This window comes from Zootoca vivipara, chromosome 15, assembly GCF_963506605.1.
Source record: "Zootoca vivipara chromosome 15, rZooViv1.1, whole genome shotgun sequence".
Taxonomy (NCBI): domain Eukaryota; kingdom Metazoa; phylum Chordata; class Lepidosauria; order Squamata; family Lacertidae; genus Zootoca; species Zootoca vivipara.
The window spans coordinates 5,198,291-5,212,275 of record NC_083290.1 but is presented as its reverse complement, the minus strand read 5'-3'; the positions used below and the strand labels follow the sequence as shown (position 1 = coordinate 5,212,275).

General features: G+C 45.8%; 1 protein-coding gene across 1 annotated transcript in view; it reads left to right on the top strand.

The window, feature by feature from the left end:
* Positions 1–3,441, top strand: part of TBX2 (T-box transcription factor 2) — a 36,925-nt gene extending 33,484 nt beyond the window's left edge. The window contains exon 7 of the mRNA XM_035139564.2: positions 483–3,441. Coding sequence (XP_034995455.1) covers positions 483–929 — 447 coding nt within the window. The 3' untranslated portion in view covers positions 930–3,441. The remainder of the gene's footprint in view (positions 1–482) is intronic.
* Positions 3,442–13,985: the final 10,544 nt, after the last annotated feature.

Genomic DNA, 13,985 nt, shown 5'->3' with positions numbered 1-13,985 from the left:
CCAACACTTTATTGTGCTCGGACACGTACTAGGAACCAACGTAGGCCTTTAAAGACCAGTGTTATGTGGTCTCGGTGGCCACTCCCAGTCACCAGTCTAGCTGCCGCATTATGGATTAGTTGTAGTTTCTGGGTCACTTTCAAAGGTAGCCCCATGTAGAGCGCATTGCAGTAATCCAAGCAGGAGATAACCAGAGCATGCACCACTCTGGAGAGACAGTCTGCAGGCAGGTAGGGTCTCAGCCAGCATACCTGGTGGAGCTGGTAGACAGCTGCCCTGGACACAGAATTGACCTGTATGAATTTTAACACCAAGAGGGCAATAGATAAAACATGCTAAGATGTGATCATGCCTACATGGAGCCAAATCTGTTTGCTGTAATTTAACACAATTTCTTTGCTTGTTCCTTTCAACTCTGTAACCGGTGGTTTATGTGAGCTGTGAAATTCCGTAACCTCCTTTTTGTCTTTCCTTGTTCCCAGGGAATCCCTGTGCCTACTTTTGGCGGACTCTTCCCTTACCCGTATACTTACATGGCGGCGGCAGCTGCCGCAGCGTCTGCCATGCCGGTGACCAGTGCCGCCACTGCCAGCTCGCTATCCCGGAACCCCTTTCTGAGCAGCGCCCGTCCTCGCCTGCGTTTCAGCCCCTACCAGATCCCGGTCACCATCCCACCAAGCACCAACCTCCTAACCACTGGCCTGCCTACCAGCTTGAATGCCAGCTCAGAAGGTTCAAAGCCCGGAAGCAGCAGGGAATCCAGTCCGCTCTCGGATCTACCCGTTCACAAACCCAGCAGCCAACGGGCCTCGTTGTCCCCTAAAGGGTCCTTAAAGGATTCCATCAATGAGCTCCAGAACATCCAGAGACTGGTCAGTGGTCTAGACACCCAGAGGGAAGTCTCTCCCGGAAGGGAATCTCCTAAGTGACTTAGCCTTGGGAGAGGCAGCCCCTCCAAAAGGGATCAGGAGATGCTGGGGGGAAAAGGTGTGTACAGCACAGTATAAATATTTATTTTAAGAAAAGGAGGAGGGGGGGATTTAAGGTAAGGGAGAGTAAGGATGAGGGAGCCCAGGTGTGATGCACTACAGAGGCACCCAGGTGGAACAGGGGAGGAAGGAGATAGACTCCATCATTTGAACATCACCTCTTGGTAAGAAGCATGGGAGAATTTTGGTGCTGACCTGGGTTCAAGGAGGTCAGTCCCCACAACCACATCTGCCCCCAAATGCACACATGTCTCCTGGTTCTGGTGGTTGTAGCAGGATATATATAGAGAGAGCTGTGGTCATGGAAGGGTATGATTCAGGCCACCTACTCCTATAGCTTTTTAAAAAATAAATAAATAAAAATCAGCACTGTTGGAAAAGGCATTTTGCTACTTTCTACCTATAAGGATGGAATTTCTGAAATGCGGACATTGTTTTCAAGCAGGAACAATGGGGAGAAGAATTTTTCTTTCCTCTTAAATCTACAAACTCTGGCCGACTGAACACTGGACATTCATTTGGGGCGCAGTACATAAGAGGACAGCAGACTCCTGAGAGTTGACACCCAGCTACCCACCTTTCTTGGGAAGCCATCAAAAAATCATCCACAGTGATCTTTAGAAACTGGTACAGTCAGTGTGATTGACTTTCTTTCTTTCTTTTTTCTTGAACTCAACCTGTGTACCAGAAAAAAAAAATTAAAAGAAACATAATATTTATGGAATAAATGGTAATTTGTGTAAATAAGCTATACGAATCCCAAAATATGCAAAAATTGGTATTAATTTATTCAGAGTTGTACATTGGAGTGTACATAATTAGAGTTTAACTCGTCACATTTCATTGTTTTGTTTTTTCATTTTACGTGAGCATACATATTGTAAATGAAGACCTATTTAGCTCTTTGTGAATGGAAGAAAATATTGGGTTTTCTTTTTGACTTTTGTGTCTAAAAAAAGGCTTACCCTGCCTGTTCAAAGACAATCGTGCCATCAGTACTGCTCTGAAGACATGGGGGGGATTAAATCCTTTTTACAGGGACTCTACAGGGAACAGCGTCCCCTCCCAGTATATAACCATTGAAAATGAAATTTTAATGTTGAATGAATGGGGCAGGGGAAATCTCTTTTGGAGCGTGGGGGGTATTAAAAAAAAAGCAGGAATAAACCTCAGGTTTTTATTTTTCACTCCAGAACAACAAAAAAGGAAAAGAAAAAACCTTTAAAACTATACTAAAATTTAAAATATCACATGGACAGTGTGCTATATATTGTTTTAATTTTTTAATGACATGATTAGAAAAGTGCTGGTTATTCGGGTATCTATCTGTTCAATTTTTTTTGATGAGTTCTCTCACATCTTTCAATAAAAAATATTCAAAGAACAAACCCCTCCCCTGATTCTCTCTCTCTCTCTCTCTCTCCTTCACACAGAGAATCTAGACAAATTCTGGATCTGACAAATGGTCCACAGAGAGAATGTCCCATTTCTCTTGGTGGCCAACACTGTGCCTTCAGGTATAGGAGGCATAAGCTAGGCCTGAAGGCTTCAGCACTTTCCCATCATTGTCTGCCTGGCAACCGGCACTCAGTGATATACTTCCTCTGAAACTGGAGGTTCCACACAGCCATCACAACTACCGGTAGTAGCCATAAGCCATCAATAGGCTTATCCTCGATGAAAGAATTGGAAGCCCCTTGGGACTCCAACTCCCATCAGCCCCAGGCAGTGCAGCCAATGCCATGGGTAGGGGAATTATGGGAGTTGTAGTCCTGCAGCGGCTGCTGGGCAACAGGTTCCAGAGAGACATTGGCTTTTAAAAAAAGTGGAGGCAGGGGGTTAGACCATTGGTCAACCACATCTCATGATCACACCATCCACAAATTAAACCTGCCTTTTGTGGAGAAAGCCTTTCTTTCGCCTTAACTTGGCACGATATAGAATTATTTTATTTGGTATAAAAAAATTCAGCCTGGGATATTCTATAATTCAATTTATAACCTCCAGACCTGCAGCAAAAAAACACCCGCCGTACATTAAAGGCATTGCAAGCCAGTATATGTATTTTTGGAAGACAGTCCTAAAATGGCAGAGTGGAATATTTCTAAAATGCTGCTACCTCCCTGTTATGTACTGAGCTGAATCCTAGAACAATAGGATTCAGAATCAGCGGGAGCTACCCAATCCAACTCCAGGTGGAAGTGAATCCGCAACCTGATTGGCCTGCTGGAGCAGCCAATCAGGCGGCTGGCAGAAGTGAATCTGCTACCTGATTGGCCTGTAGGAGCAGCCAATCAGGCTGCAGGCAGAAGTCAATCCACAATATAATTGGCCCACAGGTGTAGCCCTGAAGTAGCCAATCACGCAAGGCCCATTGTGTAAATAATGTATATAAGCAGATGGTTTTGGGAAAAGAGCCATTCGTCTTCTCTTCTTCTCCTTGATGAATATGAGCTGAATAAAGAGCATGAAATTCACTCTCGACTCCGAGTATATTTCACTCCCCATTGGGCCTCCCTGTCTTCTGCCCCACCAGACTCATTGGGCACCAACAATCACTGATAACTGCCCATCAAATTTTATTGGATGACCCCTGAATGCCAGTATTATGAGCAAGGAAGGAGAAAGGCACCTCTCCTTGGTCTATTAGTCAAGCATTCTGCTCTCACGGCACAATTTCAGTGCCCCTGTGATTGGGGTCGCCCTGAGGCATTTTCCTGCCTGAGGCAAAAGTCAAGATGGCAGCCCACCTAATTCCATGTGCAGAAGCCAGATGGGCTAACAGTTTGAATATTAACACCGGCAGAAGAACACCATATTCCACCCCATCTGGGTACAGGAGAAGCTGTATGTGTGGCACACACAGCACTGCCCTCCGACAATTCACAGCCACTCCTTGCCCCTCAGGATTTGCTGTCCAATGACAGGGCCGGCCCTGCCATCAACCAGTTCCACATCTAAAGGACCTTCTGCCCATGGAGCTGCTAGGCCTGAGGTAGGCTATTTTCTATCCTGGAAAGTCTCATCAGAGCTCAAGGGCACATCTGAAGCAGGCAAGGACACTCAAGGAAAGTGGGGAGTATGGCTAGGGGGAGTCCCAAGGGCCAGAGGAGGGCTCCTTTTGGCCCCCAGGCCCTGAGGATTCCCACCCATGGGCTAGGATTGCCCATCCTTCCTCTCTGGGCCATCTAATATGATTGAGATTGTGGATGTTGTCGCCCGTAATATTCCAGGCCCTTTGTTCTGGGGCAAGGCTGCCAAAGTGGCACCCCCATTGGCCTCAGCCAGCATGGGCAGGAATGGTGGGAGTCCAAAATATTTGGAAGGCACTGCCTTGGCTACTCCTGCTTCTTCAGAGTGCCTTGTTAGTTAGGGTTGCTGCTACGAACTCTTCTCTCGGGATATAACATTTGCTGAGGCCACTCTGAATAACTCTCAGTTACAGCTCCCAGTTTGCTCTTGGAAGAGGCATTGGTTGTTAAACCACTCTGAGAATTGTAACTCTGGGCAGATCCGCTGCACAAATTAAAGGCGCTCTACTTTCCCCCAAAGAATCCTGGGAAATGTGGTTTGTTAAGGGTGCTGGGAAATTGTAGCTCCGTGAGGGTTCCCAGGATTCCTTGGGGCGAGTCATGTGCATCAGGTGTGCTTTAACTATAGGATGTGGCCTTGCCATCTGTGAAGGGGAGAGGGGTTCTCTCAGAGCCAGCACCCTTGAAAAACTACAATTCCCAGGATTCTATGTAGGAAGCCATGGCTGTTAAAGTGGTATAGCAGTGCTTTAAATGTATGACGCAAATAACTTCTCCTGCAATAGGTTATGCTAGGGCAGGGGTGGCCACCTCCCAAGAGACTCTGATCTACTCACAGAGTTAAAAACTGGGAGTAATCTACCCCCTTTTGGCGGGTTCAGGTCAAAGCTGTTGAGTTTTTTTTAAGGAAGGGGAGCCCTGTTTTTTTGGGTTTAGGTCAAACTCGTTGAGCTTCTTTTAGGAGGGAGGGAGGCCCATTTTTGTTTAGGGCTTCAGGTCATAGCTCAGCTTTTTTTAGGGAGGAGGAAAAATTTGGGTGAGCTTTTTTTAGGGGTGCTAGTGATCTAGCAGTGACCTACCACAGACATCCAGTGATCTACTGGTAGATTCACAATCTACCTGTTGGACGTGCCTGTGCTAGGGCATTGAGAAATTTTAATGTTATCACCACCCAATCCACTCTCAAACTGTTTTCAGCTATTTTACACACCTCATAGTCAGTCTCAACCACAATTTGCATATTTGGCAGCGAATATGCTGCATATTTAAACACACACACCCTGCCCCACCAAAGAAATTTGGGAACTGTAGTATCCCCCTCAGTCCTCACAGAGCTACAGTTCCCAGCACCCTTAAAAACATTCCCAGGATTCCTCAGGGGGGAAAGTGCTTTAAATGTATGGTGTGTTCACAGCTTTTTTTACTCTGAGTCATTTGGTCTCAATTTGGGCTTCTTCTTCTTCAAATAACTGATGAGAAACCATGATAAATTTTCGAATATAAAGACTTTGCTTCTTTTCTTTCAAATTAGGAATCTCCCTCCCCCCTTTCCCTTACTGTTTCTTTTTTCCTCTTGCTTCAGTCAGGACCATACATAATAATAATAATAATAATAATAATAATAATAATAATATGTTTGTTATTATTTTCAATTAGGGGATGTGTAGAAAGTCTGTTATAAATCCCAGCGGGTCTGCATTTCATTTTGATCAGGAAAGATTAAAATGCTTCAATTCACATCGACATCCGCTTCGCATTACAGAGATATAAATGGAAAAGGAGGTGGGGTGGGGGGCGGCTGCAGATTGATTTAAAGCGACAGCAACAGAAATGCTCTCCGGCAAGATGGGGTAAGGCACAGGGTGGGGGCAGGTTGGGGGGGGCGGACATTGTACCGTTTTGCTGTAATTAAACAAAACAAAACAACAACAACTTGGCTCTCACAATCCATAAAATCTTCTGTTCCTTTTCCTTTTGATTCCGATTGCCAACATAAACTGTTTCCCTTTGAACATGATCTTTTGCCTTAATTATGTTTGCAAAATATGCTTCCCATCCTTGCAGAAAGGAAGCTTTTTATTGGTTTTTTGGCTTGATGAACTTTCTAGGATTTATCTCTCACAGGCTCCCTGGAATGAGATGTATACATATTTCCCCAGCCGATGGGAGCTGGGATTGCACAGCGACTAAGGCTGCAATTCCATGTGCCCTTCCTCCCCCCCCCCCCGGTCAAGTCAGAGAATGTGGGGCTTACTTGAGTGTAAACATGCCTAGGACCAAGCTACAGGCGTGTGAGTGGTGAGTTAAGAAGGCTCTGGTTCAGATCTTACCATAAACTCACTTTTGACTATAGCTGCAGTCTGTTCCCATCTGCAATATGGGACAGTACTACCCCTCCACTTTATTGTAACGGTTGCTGATAGAGCATCAACACAGAAATGATTGAGAACTTCTCTGCTTGATTGGGCCACAGAGACAAACATGTAGGGCCTGCAACAAAATGCATAGCTGCCAAGTTTTCCCTTTTCTCGCGAGGAAGCCTATTCAGCATAAGGGGAAATCCCTTTAAAAAAAAGGATAACTTGGCAGCTATGACAAAATGTTGCAGCGTGTGGCGGTGTGCTGCTCCATTCCTTTCTATTCCGTGTCCTCTCCATTCCAAGCTCACTGGGCATACTCAACCCACTCTGCTCTAAAAAACAACATAGCTGCTTTCTTGTTGCTGTTACAGGACTTGCTTCTGGGCCTTTTATGGCAGCACAACAGGCTGAGATTTAACAGGTGAAGCTTTTCCGGCTTCACCAAGGGACAGTTTTCAGTTGCTAAAACGAACCATAGTGCTCCCACCAAAGGGAAACTTCCTGAGAAGTTTTAAATCTCAAGCAACAGGGCTATTCTTTCCATTGTGATGGCCCCTGAAGATGTGGGGAAAGACTTGGGAGGTAGACAAACCACAGAGAGATCAGCAGAATCAGAAAAGGGATCCAACCTTTGTTTGAAAAGCAGTTCCAAACTTCACGACCGCACAAGAGTAGTTCCCTTAAACACTCTGTTCATTAAACTCTGGAATTAAATATCATTAATGGAATCCTCCTCTTCTCATACTCCAAGAGGTGTGTGCTCAGTTGCCTTCCAAAATTGCCTGCCCAGCTGGACAAAATGGCCCAGATGCAATTCTTCCTTATGCCCCCTAATTATGTTTTGTCAGTGGGCCCCATGGTGGGTTGTGGGTCTTTGGAAGCCAACACATACCGTCAGATCTTCACACATACAGTGGTACCTCGCAAGATGAATGCCTCGCGCAATGAAAAACTCGCAATCCAGTCATTTTGAGAATCCCTAATTCCCAGCCCCTCCCATGGGCCAACACGGACAGGTAGGTGGGACCATCCACCCGTCAATTACCCTGATGTCATAATAACATCAAGCGATCCAGTTAAACAGAGGTCAGGTCGCTGTAGCTGTCAATTAGCTGATTGGTGGTTCCTTTAAACATGCGTTTTCAGTGCCAATCAGCTGATCCACACCGACAGGGAGCCCCACTTGCAAAGGAACAATCCAGAGGCCAGTGTGTTTTAGGCTTACAAAACTGCCATAGATGCTCCTAAAATCCACTTTTCTTTTCTCTTTTAGAGGCTATTAAACCTGAAGTGTTCCATCCCAGAAGCCGAATCATTTTTCCCTTACTGTGGGTCTCGCCTCCCCATCTTCCACTCCTGAATGTGATCTTCTCTGCTCCCACCACACCTCCAGTCCCCTAAAAAAACACCCCATCTGAAATGGAAAGTTCTATTTTCTTCCTCTTTGCAGTTGAACTTTCGCCTCTTCTTGCTCTCTCTCTCTGCTTTAAGTTCAGCTACATTGCTTTATGGTAAAGCAATAAAGGATGACATAAACAACCCCTTTTCTTCACCAATTACCCTTTCCTCATTCTCTGGAAGATTTATTAGTCAAATTGTTTGTCTTGGGAAAGAGGAGAGGAAAAAGCCAGGGGGTCTGGCTCCTCATGAACAGGGCGCCCTCTGCTGACAAAGCCTAATTAGTGTTGTAACGATGGTGACATACAGACCACCGAACATTTCAAGTGCATCGTTTTAAAGCACATTCCCACACCCCCAAAGAATAACCCCGGGAACTGTAGTTTGTGGAGGGTTCTGGGAATTGTGCCTTTGGGAGAGGGTCAACTACAGTTCCCAGGATTCGTAGAAGAAAGTCGTTTGCTTTAAATGGATGGTGCGCATGCAGCCTATGGAAGCTTTGTGAAAATCTAGACCAATCAAGGGGGAAATAAATAAAAATGAACAGTCCTTTAACATTTATACAATGCTTCCATGTGTTAAAGCACTTACAATTTGATATCTAGTTGAAATCTGCACAACCTCCCCTGTAAAGCGGGGGGGAGGCCACCCAAGTCAAAGGGGCCAACTGCTCTCCCTCAAGCATTTCTATCTGGCCCTTGGGAAAGTCCCAGGGAGTTCCCCTGGTGCCGCTGCCCCTCCTTCTCCATTGCTTTTGTCTGGCTGGAATGAGCCCTTGAACTCTGGCAATACCTTGTGCTTGGCCTAGATAGAGGATGGAGAGACGAACGGGCTGGAACCCTCTGGCTTTTCACAGAATCAGAACTGCAAAGTTGGAAGGGACCATGAGGGTCATCTAGACCAACCCACTGCAATGCAGGAATCTTTTGTCCAACGTGTGGCTCGAACCCACGGCCCTGAGATTAAGAATTTTGTGCTCTATCGACTGAGCTATCTGTGGCCCCCAATTTATTTTGGTTGGTTCTTCCTGTGGGGGGGGGAATTGCATTTTCCTCTGATGACAATCATTCAGTTCTGCCCCCTCCACACCATTGGCATGTGGTCCCCTGAAGGTTATCCAGAAGGGAATGTGGCCCTCAGGCTGAATATGGTTCACCATTTCGCGGTGTAAGAATTGGGGGTTCAAGGGGACAAATTCCGGTTTGGTTCTCCTTTTAATACAGGCCTACCTATTCTGTAGGGACCCAGGTGGCGCTGTGGTTAAACCACTGAGCCTAGGGCTTGCTGATCAGAAGGTCGGCGGTTCGAATCCCTGTGACGGGGTGAGCTCCTGTTGCTTGGTCCCAGCTCCTGCCAACCTAGCAGTTCGAAAGCACGTCAAAATGCAAGTAGATAAATAGGAACCGCTACAGCGGGAAGGTAAACGGCGTTTCCATGTGCTGCTCTGGTTTGCCAGAAGCGGCTTTGTCATGCTGGCCACATGACCTGGAAGCTATACGCCGGCTCCCTCGGCCAATAATGCGAGATGAGCGCGCAACCCCAGAGTCGGTCACGACTGGACCTAATGGTCAGGGGTCCCTTTACCTTTTTTACCTATTCTGTACCTCCAGAAACAATGTGCACTTCTCAGCATTTTGCGATCCACTCCTTTGGCCGAATACTGTGTGCAAAGATGCATGCGTTGGTGAAAATGACATTCAACAGTGAAATGTTGATTAATCCTCCTGAGGAGTTGTTTTAAGAAAGGTCATAAATGTGGCAAATGGATACAGTATATTGCTTTATGATAGAATTGTTGAGGAGCGGACCTGCAAAAGCCAGAGTTAAGAGTAAGTGGTCGCTTTCAATGTTATAGCCCACTTGGAACTTAAAAGACTAAATAAGAAATGAAGTGAAATTAATCCTTGCCCATACCTCGTAAGAATGGAGTGTGCCTTTCGTGTGATCTTGATCAGTCATAGAATTGTAGAGTCCAGAGGGACCCTAAGGGTTATCCAGTCTGACCCCCCGCAATGAAGAAATGGAAAATGGCAGTGGCTGTTGAGGCTTGGGCGATGCAATGGGAATCTTGCAGGGGGAAAACGCTGTGCAAGACCGATTCTGGTGAAACCATGTGAACTCAAGCATGCGAGCTGGAGCTTGAAGCGGACGGCGTCTCCCGGCACAGCTTGATCTCCGCTGCTTAACCAAACGGGCGTGTGAGATTTTTCTGCTGCAACAGAGCTGAAGACACACCTGCCAGCCTGCACAGCACAGGGAGGGGGGCAAGGGGCTGAATGCTTAACAGATCCCCCAATATCTAGCCTTACTCCCCATATGCTTTGAGCACAACACACACACACACACACACACACACACACTGCCAGGTTGTCCCTCACTTACTGCCCTCAGAACCCTCCCTGCACTATGATGGTCAAGGTGGCATTCAGGGAACGTGTAGAAAATTCCGGAAATGTGCCCAACAACAGGGCTGTTCGTATGTCAAATCCTCACTCTGCCATGAAGTGCTATATTTTTTTTAAAGAAAGTATAAAGCAATCTATAACTCTAATACAGTGGTACCTCGGGTTAAGAACTTAATTCGTTCTGGAGGTCCATTCTTAACCTGAAACTGTTCTTAACCTGAGGTACCACTTTAGCTAATGGGGCCTGTCGCGCTGCCGCCACGCAATTTCTGTTCTCATCCTGAGGTAAAGTTCTTAACCCGAGATACTATTCCTGGGTTGGCAGAGTCTGTAACCTGAAGCGTCTGTAACCCGAGGTACCACTGTACAGAGGTGGATAACTTCAGGCCCTCAGGCCAGAAGACACAGGGGAACCAGACTAACTGAGGGACCTACTCTGAGTCCCCCAGTAGAGGCAAAGGGGGGCCCTTTGGTAAATGGGTCTACAATTTCCCAACAGGCCCATTGGTTCCTGCCCTCTGCAGTAGGAGAAAACAAGCTTGCTCCATCTTCCATGTGACAGACCTTCAAATACCGGTATCTAAAGATGGCTATCACAGGTAGGGAAAAGGTTATTGCACTCAGGTCAGGCTTTTAAATCCCCACTCAGCCATGAAGCTGATTGGATGACCGTGAGCCGGTCACAGACTCTCAGCCGAATCTACCTCACAGGGCTGTCATGTGGATAAGTGCAACCATGTTAAATATCAGACAGGCACCATCTCTGTTGCCTTTTTTGGCTCCTCATGAAGACCTCCCTCTTCCAACACAGCTTTTAAGGACATCTTTCTCTGTCTGCCTCTGTATTGGAACAGGGTTTTTTAATAGATTTTTTTTAGTGTGTTTGCTGCCCTGGGCTCCTTTGAGAGGAAGGGCAGGCTATACATTAATGAATTGATGTGTACCGCCTTTCACTCCTTGGAGGGAGAGCAAGGTGGTTTATATAAGATACAAAGGAAGGGCATTGAATATCCCTGAAGACAATTTGCCTGGGAATTACATAGGCTGGAAAATTATCTAGGCAGATGTTGCAACCAGCTATTGTAAGAGGAAAACATCATGCTATATTTCTCTCTGATAAACGGGTTTGGTGGTTTGTTTGTTTTTTAAAAATAAACTTTAAAAATTCAATAAAATAGAAACAAAAACCTTTAGAAAACAACAACACCCTGCCAAACCTATTTGTCCAAAGGCACAAGCGGAACCAAAGATGCAGGTTGTCGGTAATACAGTTTTGGCTTTCTTAAAAAGGGAGAGTCTTGTTTGGGGGATTCCTGGTGGTCCACCAGCAGGTCTCTTCTGACGCCCTTACAAATTTGGTTCATCAAACATCTTGCTGATTTTAGTGCCCTGTCCCAATGAGCCGGGAATATCCTTCAGCCTCCCAGAAAGGGGTTAATAATTTTCTGAGATTTGGGTGAGAAAGGCTGGGGGGGCGCAAGGGGGGGGGAGAGAGATGGACGCCTGGCTTTGCTGGCAGCAGACAGTCCTTTGTCCAGGAGTCAGTGGCTGACGCCTTCTTCCTCAATATGAGGCCCCTCCTGGCTCCTGGACAAAGAGAAAGCGGGTTGATCCATCAGGCGCAGCTCCCAATTAGAAGAGCCTTGCTTGTGTTTGTCTTAACTTATTTCCCCCCCCCTCCCCGCCCCCAGTTCGCCCTAGAGCGCCATTGTCCCCGTCTGTTATCTCCCAATTAACAGCAATTGCACACTCAAGGAGAGCCAGCCTTTGTCTGAGGTCATCTATCTGGGGTGGACGGACAATGTCTGTATCTGTGTGTGTTTCTGCACAGACCTATCCGTGCACTGATTAATTTCATTGAAAAAATATTTTTAAAGCAACCCTGGCTGAGATGTTTTGCTGCTGGGGGCAAAGCAATGGTGCCCCCTCCTTCCTTGCAATTCAAGGTGCGCTGTCCCCAAGCTATTTTAGCACCTGAGGCGGAAAAATCCCACAAGTCCTTCTCCTCCTGGAGAGGTACTGCCAGTCAGTGTCGACAATACTGAGCTAGGTGGACTCAGTGGTGTAATCAGGGCAGCTTCCTTTGCTCCTAGTGCAGATTTCATTGCTGTTGGGCCTTTTTTCATGGAACGGCAAGGAGTAGAGGTATTAAATAAAACTCAACTTTCAGGGTGGCATGAGAGTTCCCTTGAATTCTTCCCAGCCTTTATTTTGAGGCTTCCATTTCAGGCTTGGACTGTGTGTCTATCATGTTTAGCCTTTCTAGGATGCATAAACATCCTAAGTGTTTTGATCAACTGAATGATTCTAGCTACCATGGTCTCCAAGGGGAGATCAAACCTGATCCAACCCATCGTCCAGTGAAAAAGAAACTGCTCTGATGCTTGCTTTCCTCTTCCCTCCCTAGTCCTTTTCCTCTTGTGTTGTGTCTATCAAGCACCAATATTAATAGTGATAATAATACCTAGTACAGAGTAAGTCCCATTGGACTTACTTCTGAGTAAACCTGCTTAGAATTACCTTGTTAGTCTGTGAGGTCCAAGCAGTGACTATATTTGTTTTGCATGACCTGTGTACGTTCTCCTTTTCATCTCCTCCCATTGCTGTCAGCTGTATAATTAAAGCAGTTGCACCAATGCTGCCAAGCTCTTCACAAGTTATTAATAAGGTCATGGAGGTTAAGATACTTCAAGGTCTCTTTTTGCTTTGCTCTTCTCTTTTTTTTAAAGACACTCATTAAAGGATGAGTGACTGATGGCTGCTTCAAGTGACTGGGAATTGATTTCAGAAGAGCTGACAAAAGGGGGTGCCTTCATTCAAGACGGCATCTATTTATCCATCAATAACATTTGTGTCCTTCCTCCAAGAAGCTCAGCATGGCATGTGTGAGGATTGCCCTATTTTTATCTTCCCAACAGCCCTGGGAGGTAGGCTAGGCAATGGAGAGCACCAATTGACAAGCTTCATGGCTGCATAGGAATTTGAACCCAGTTCACATTTCCCAAAACGATATGCAAACTGAAATGAGGGTATCCTTTGAAATTTGCACTACTCTGAATTTTGCAATGCTGTTTCCTGACCAAATATGTGTGCAAAAAAATGCATACATTTGGGGGAAGTGCATAAAATGCACATTTTAATGAAAATAACATACAACTTTCTTTCTACAACTGTGACTATATTGTATTTTAATTTTGTCAACCTTCCCTTGAATTAAATTTTGATGAAGGCAGTACCGAAAAGTTTTAAATAAATAAAACATTTATCCCCACAGTACAGATGGAAGACCGAGGCTGAGAGATAGTAGCTTGCTTTGGGTTCCTTCGGGAATTAATGAGTAAGGTTCAAACCAGGCCTTTCCTGGGTCATAACTCATTCTCTTAACCATGACAGTACAGTATATCAGGTCACCGTGGATTGACGAGTGTTTTCTGATGGACCAACACAGCTGCCTTTGTTTTTCCCTTTTATATACACGGTGCCTCACTATTAAGAGACTGTGCTAACCATGGTTGAAAACCCAAAGCATGGCTTGAATTTCCAAATGCACCAGGAAACTGTGGTGTGGAGCTATTCGGCCGCTTTTGCCCTTCCATGTGCTTACAACTCCTGTTTCTATAGCACAGTGGTCTCCACAAATTGAGCAACAGTCAAAACCATTTCGTTGCAATTTAGACATCCCCCTTTAGCTGCAACTTGGCACAGTGTCTGCATGGAGCCTGCAGTGCAGGTGGCGGGAAACTTTTCAATCTGAGGAGCAACTTTCCGGGGAGCACTTTTTAGCAGTGGACACGACTAGAG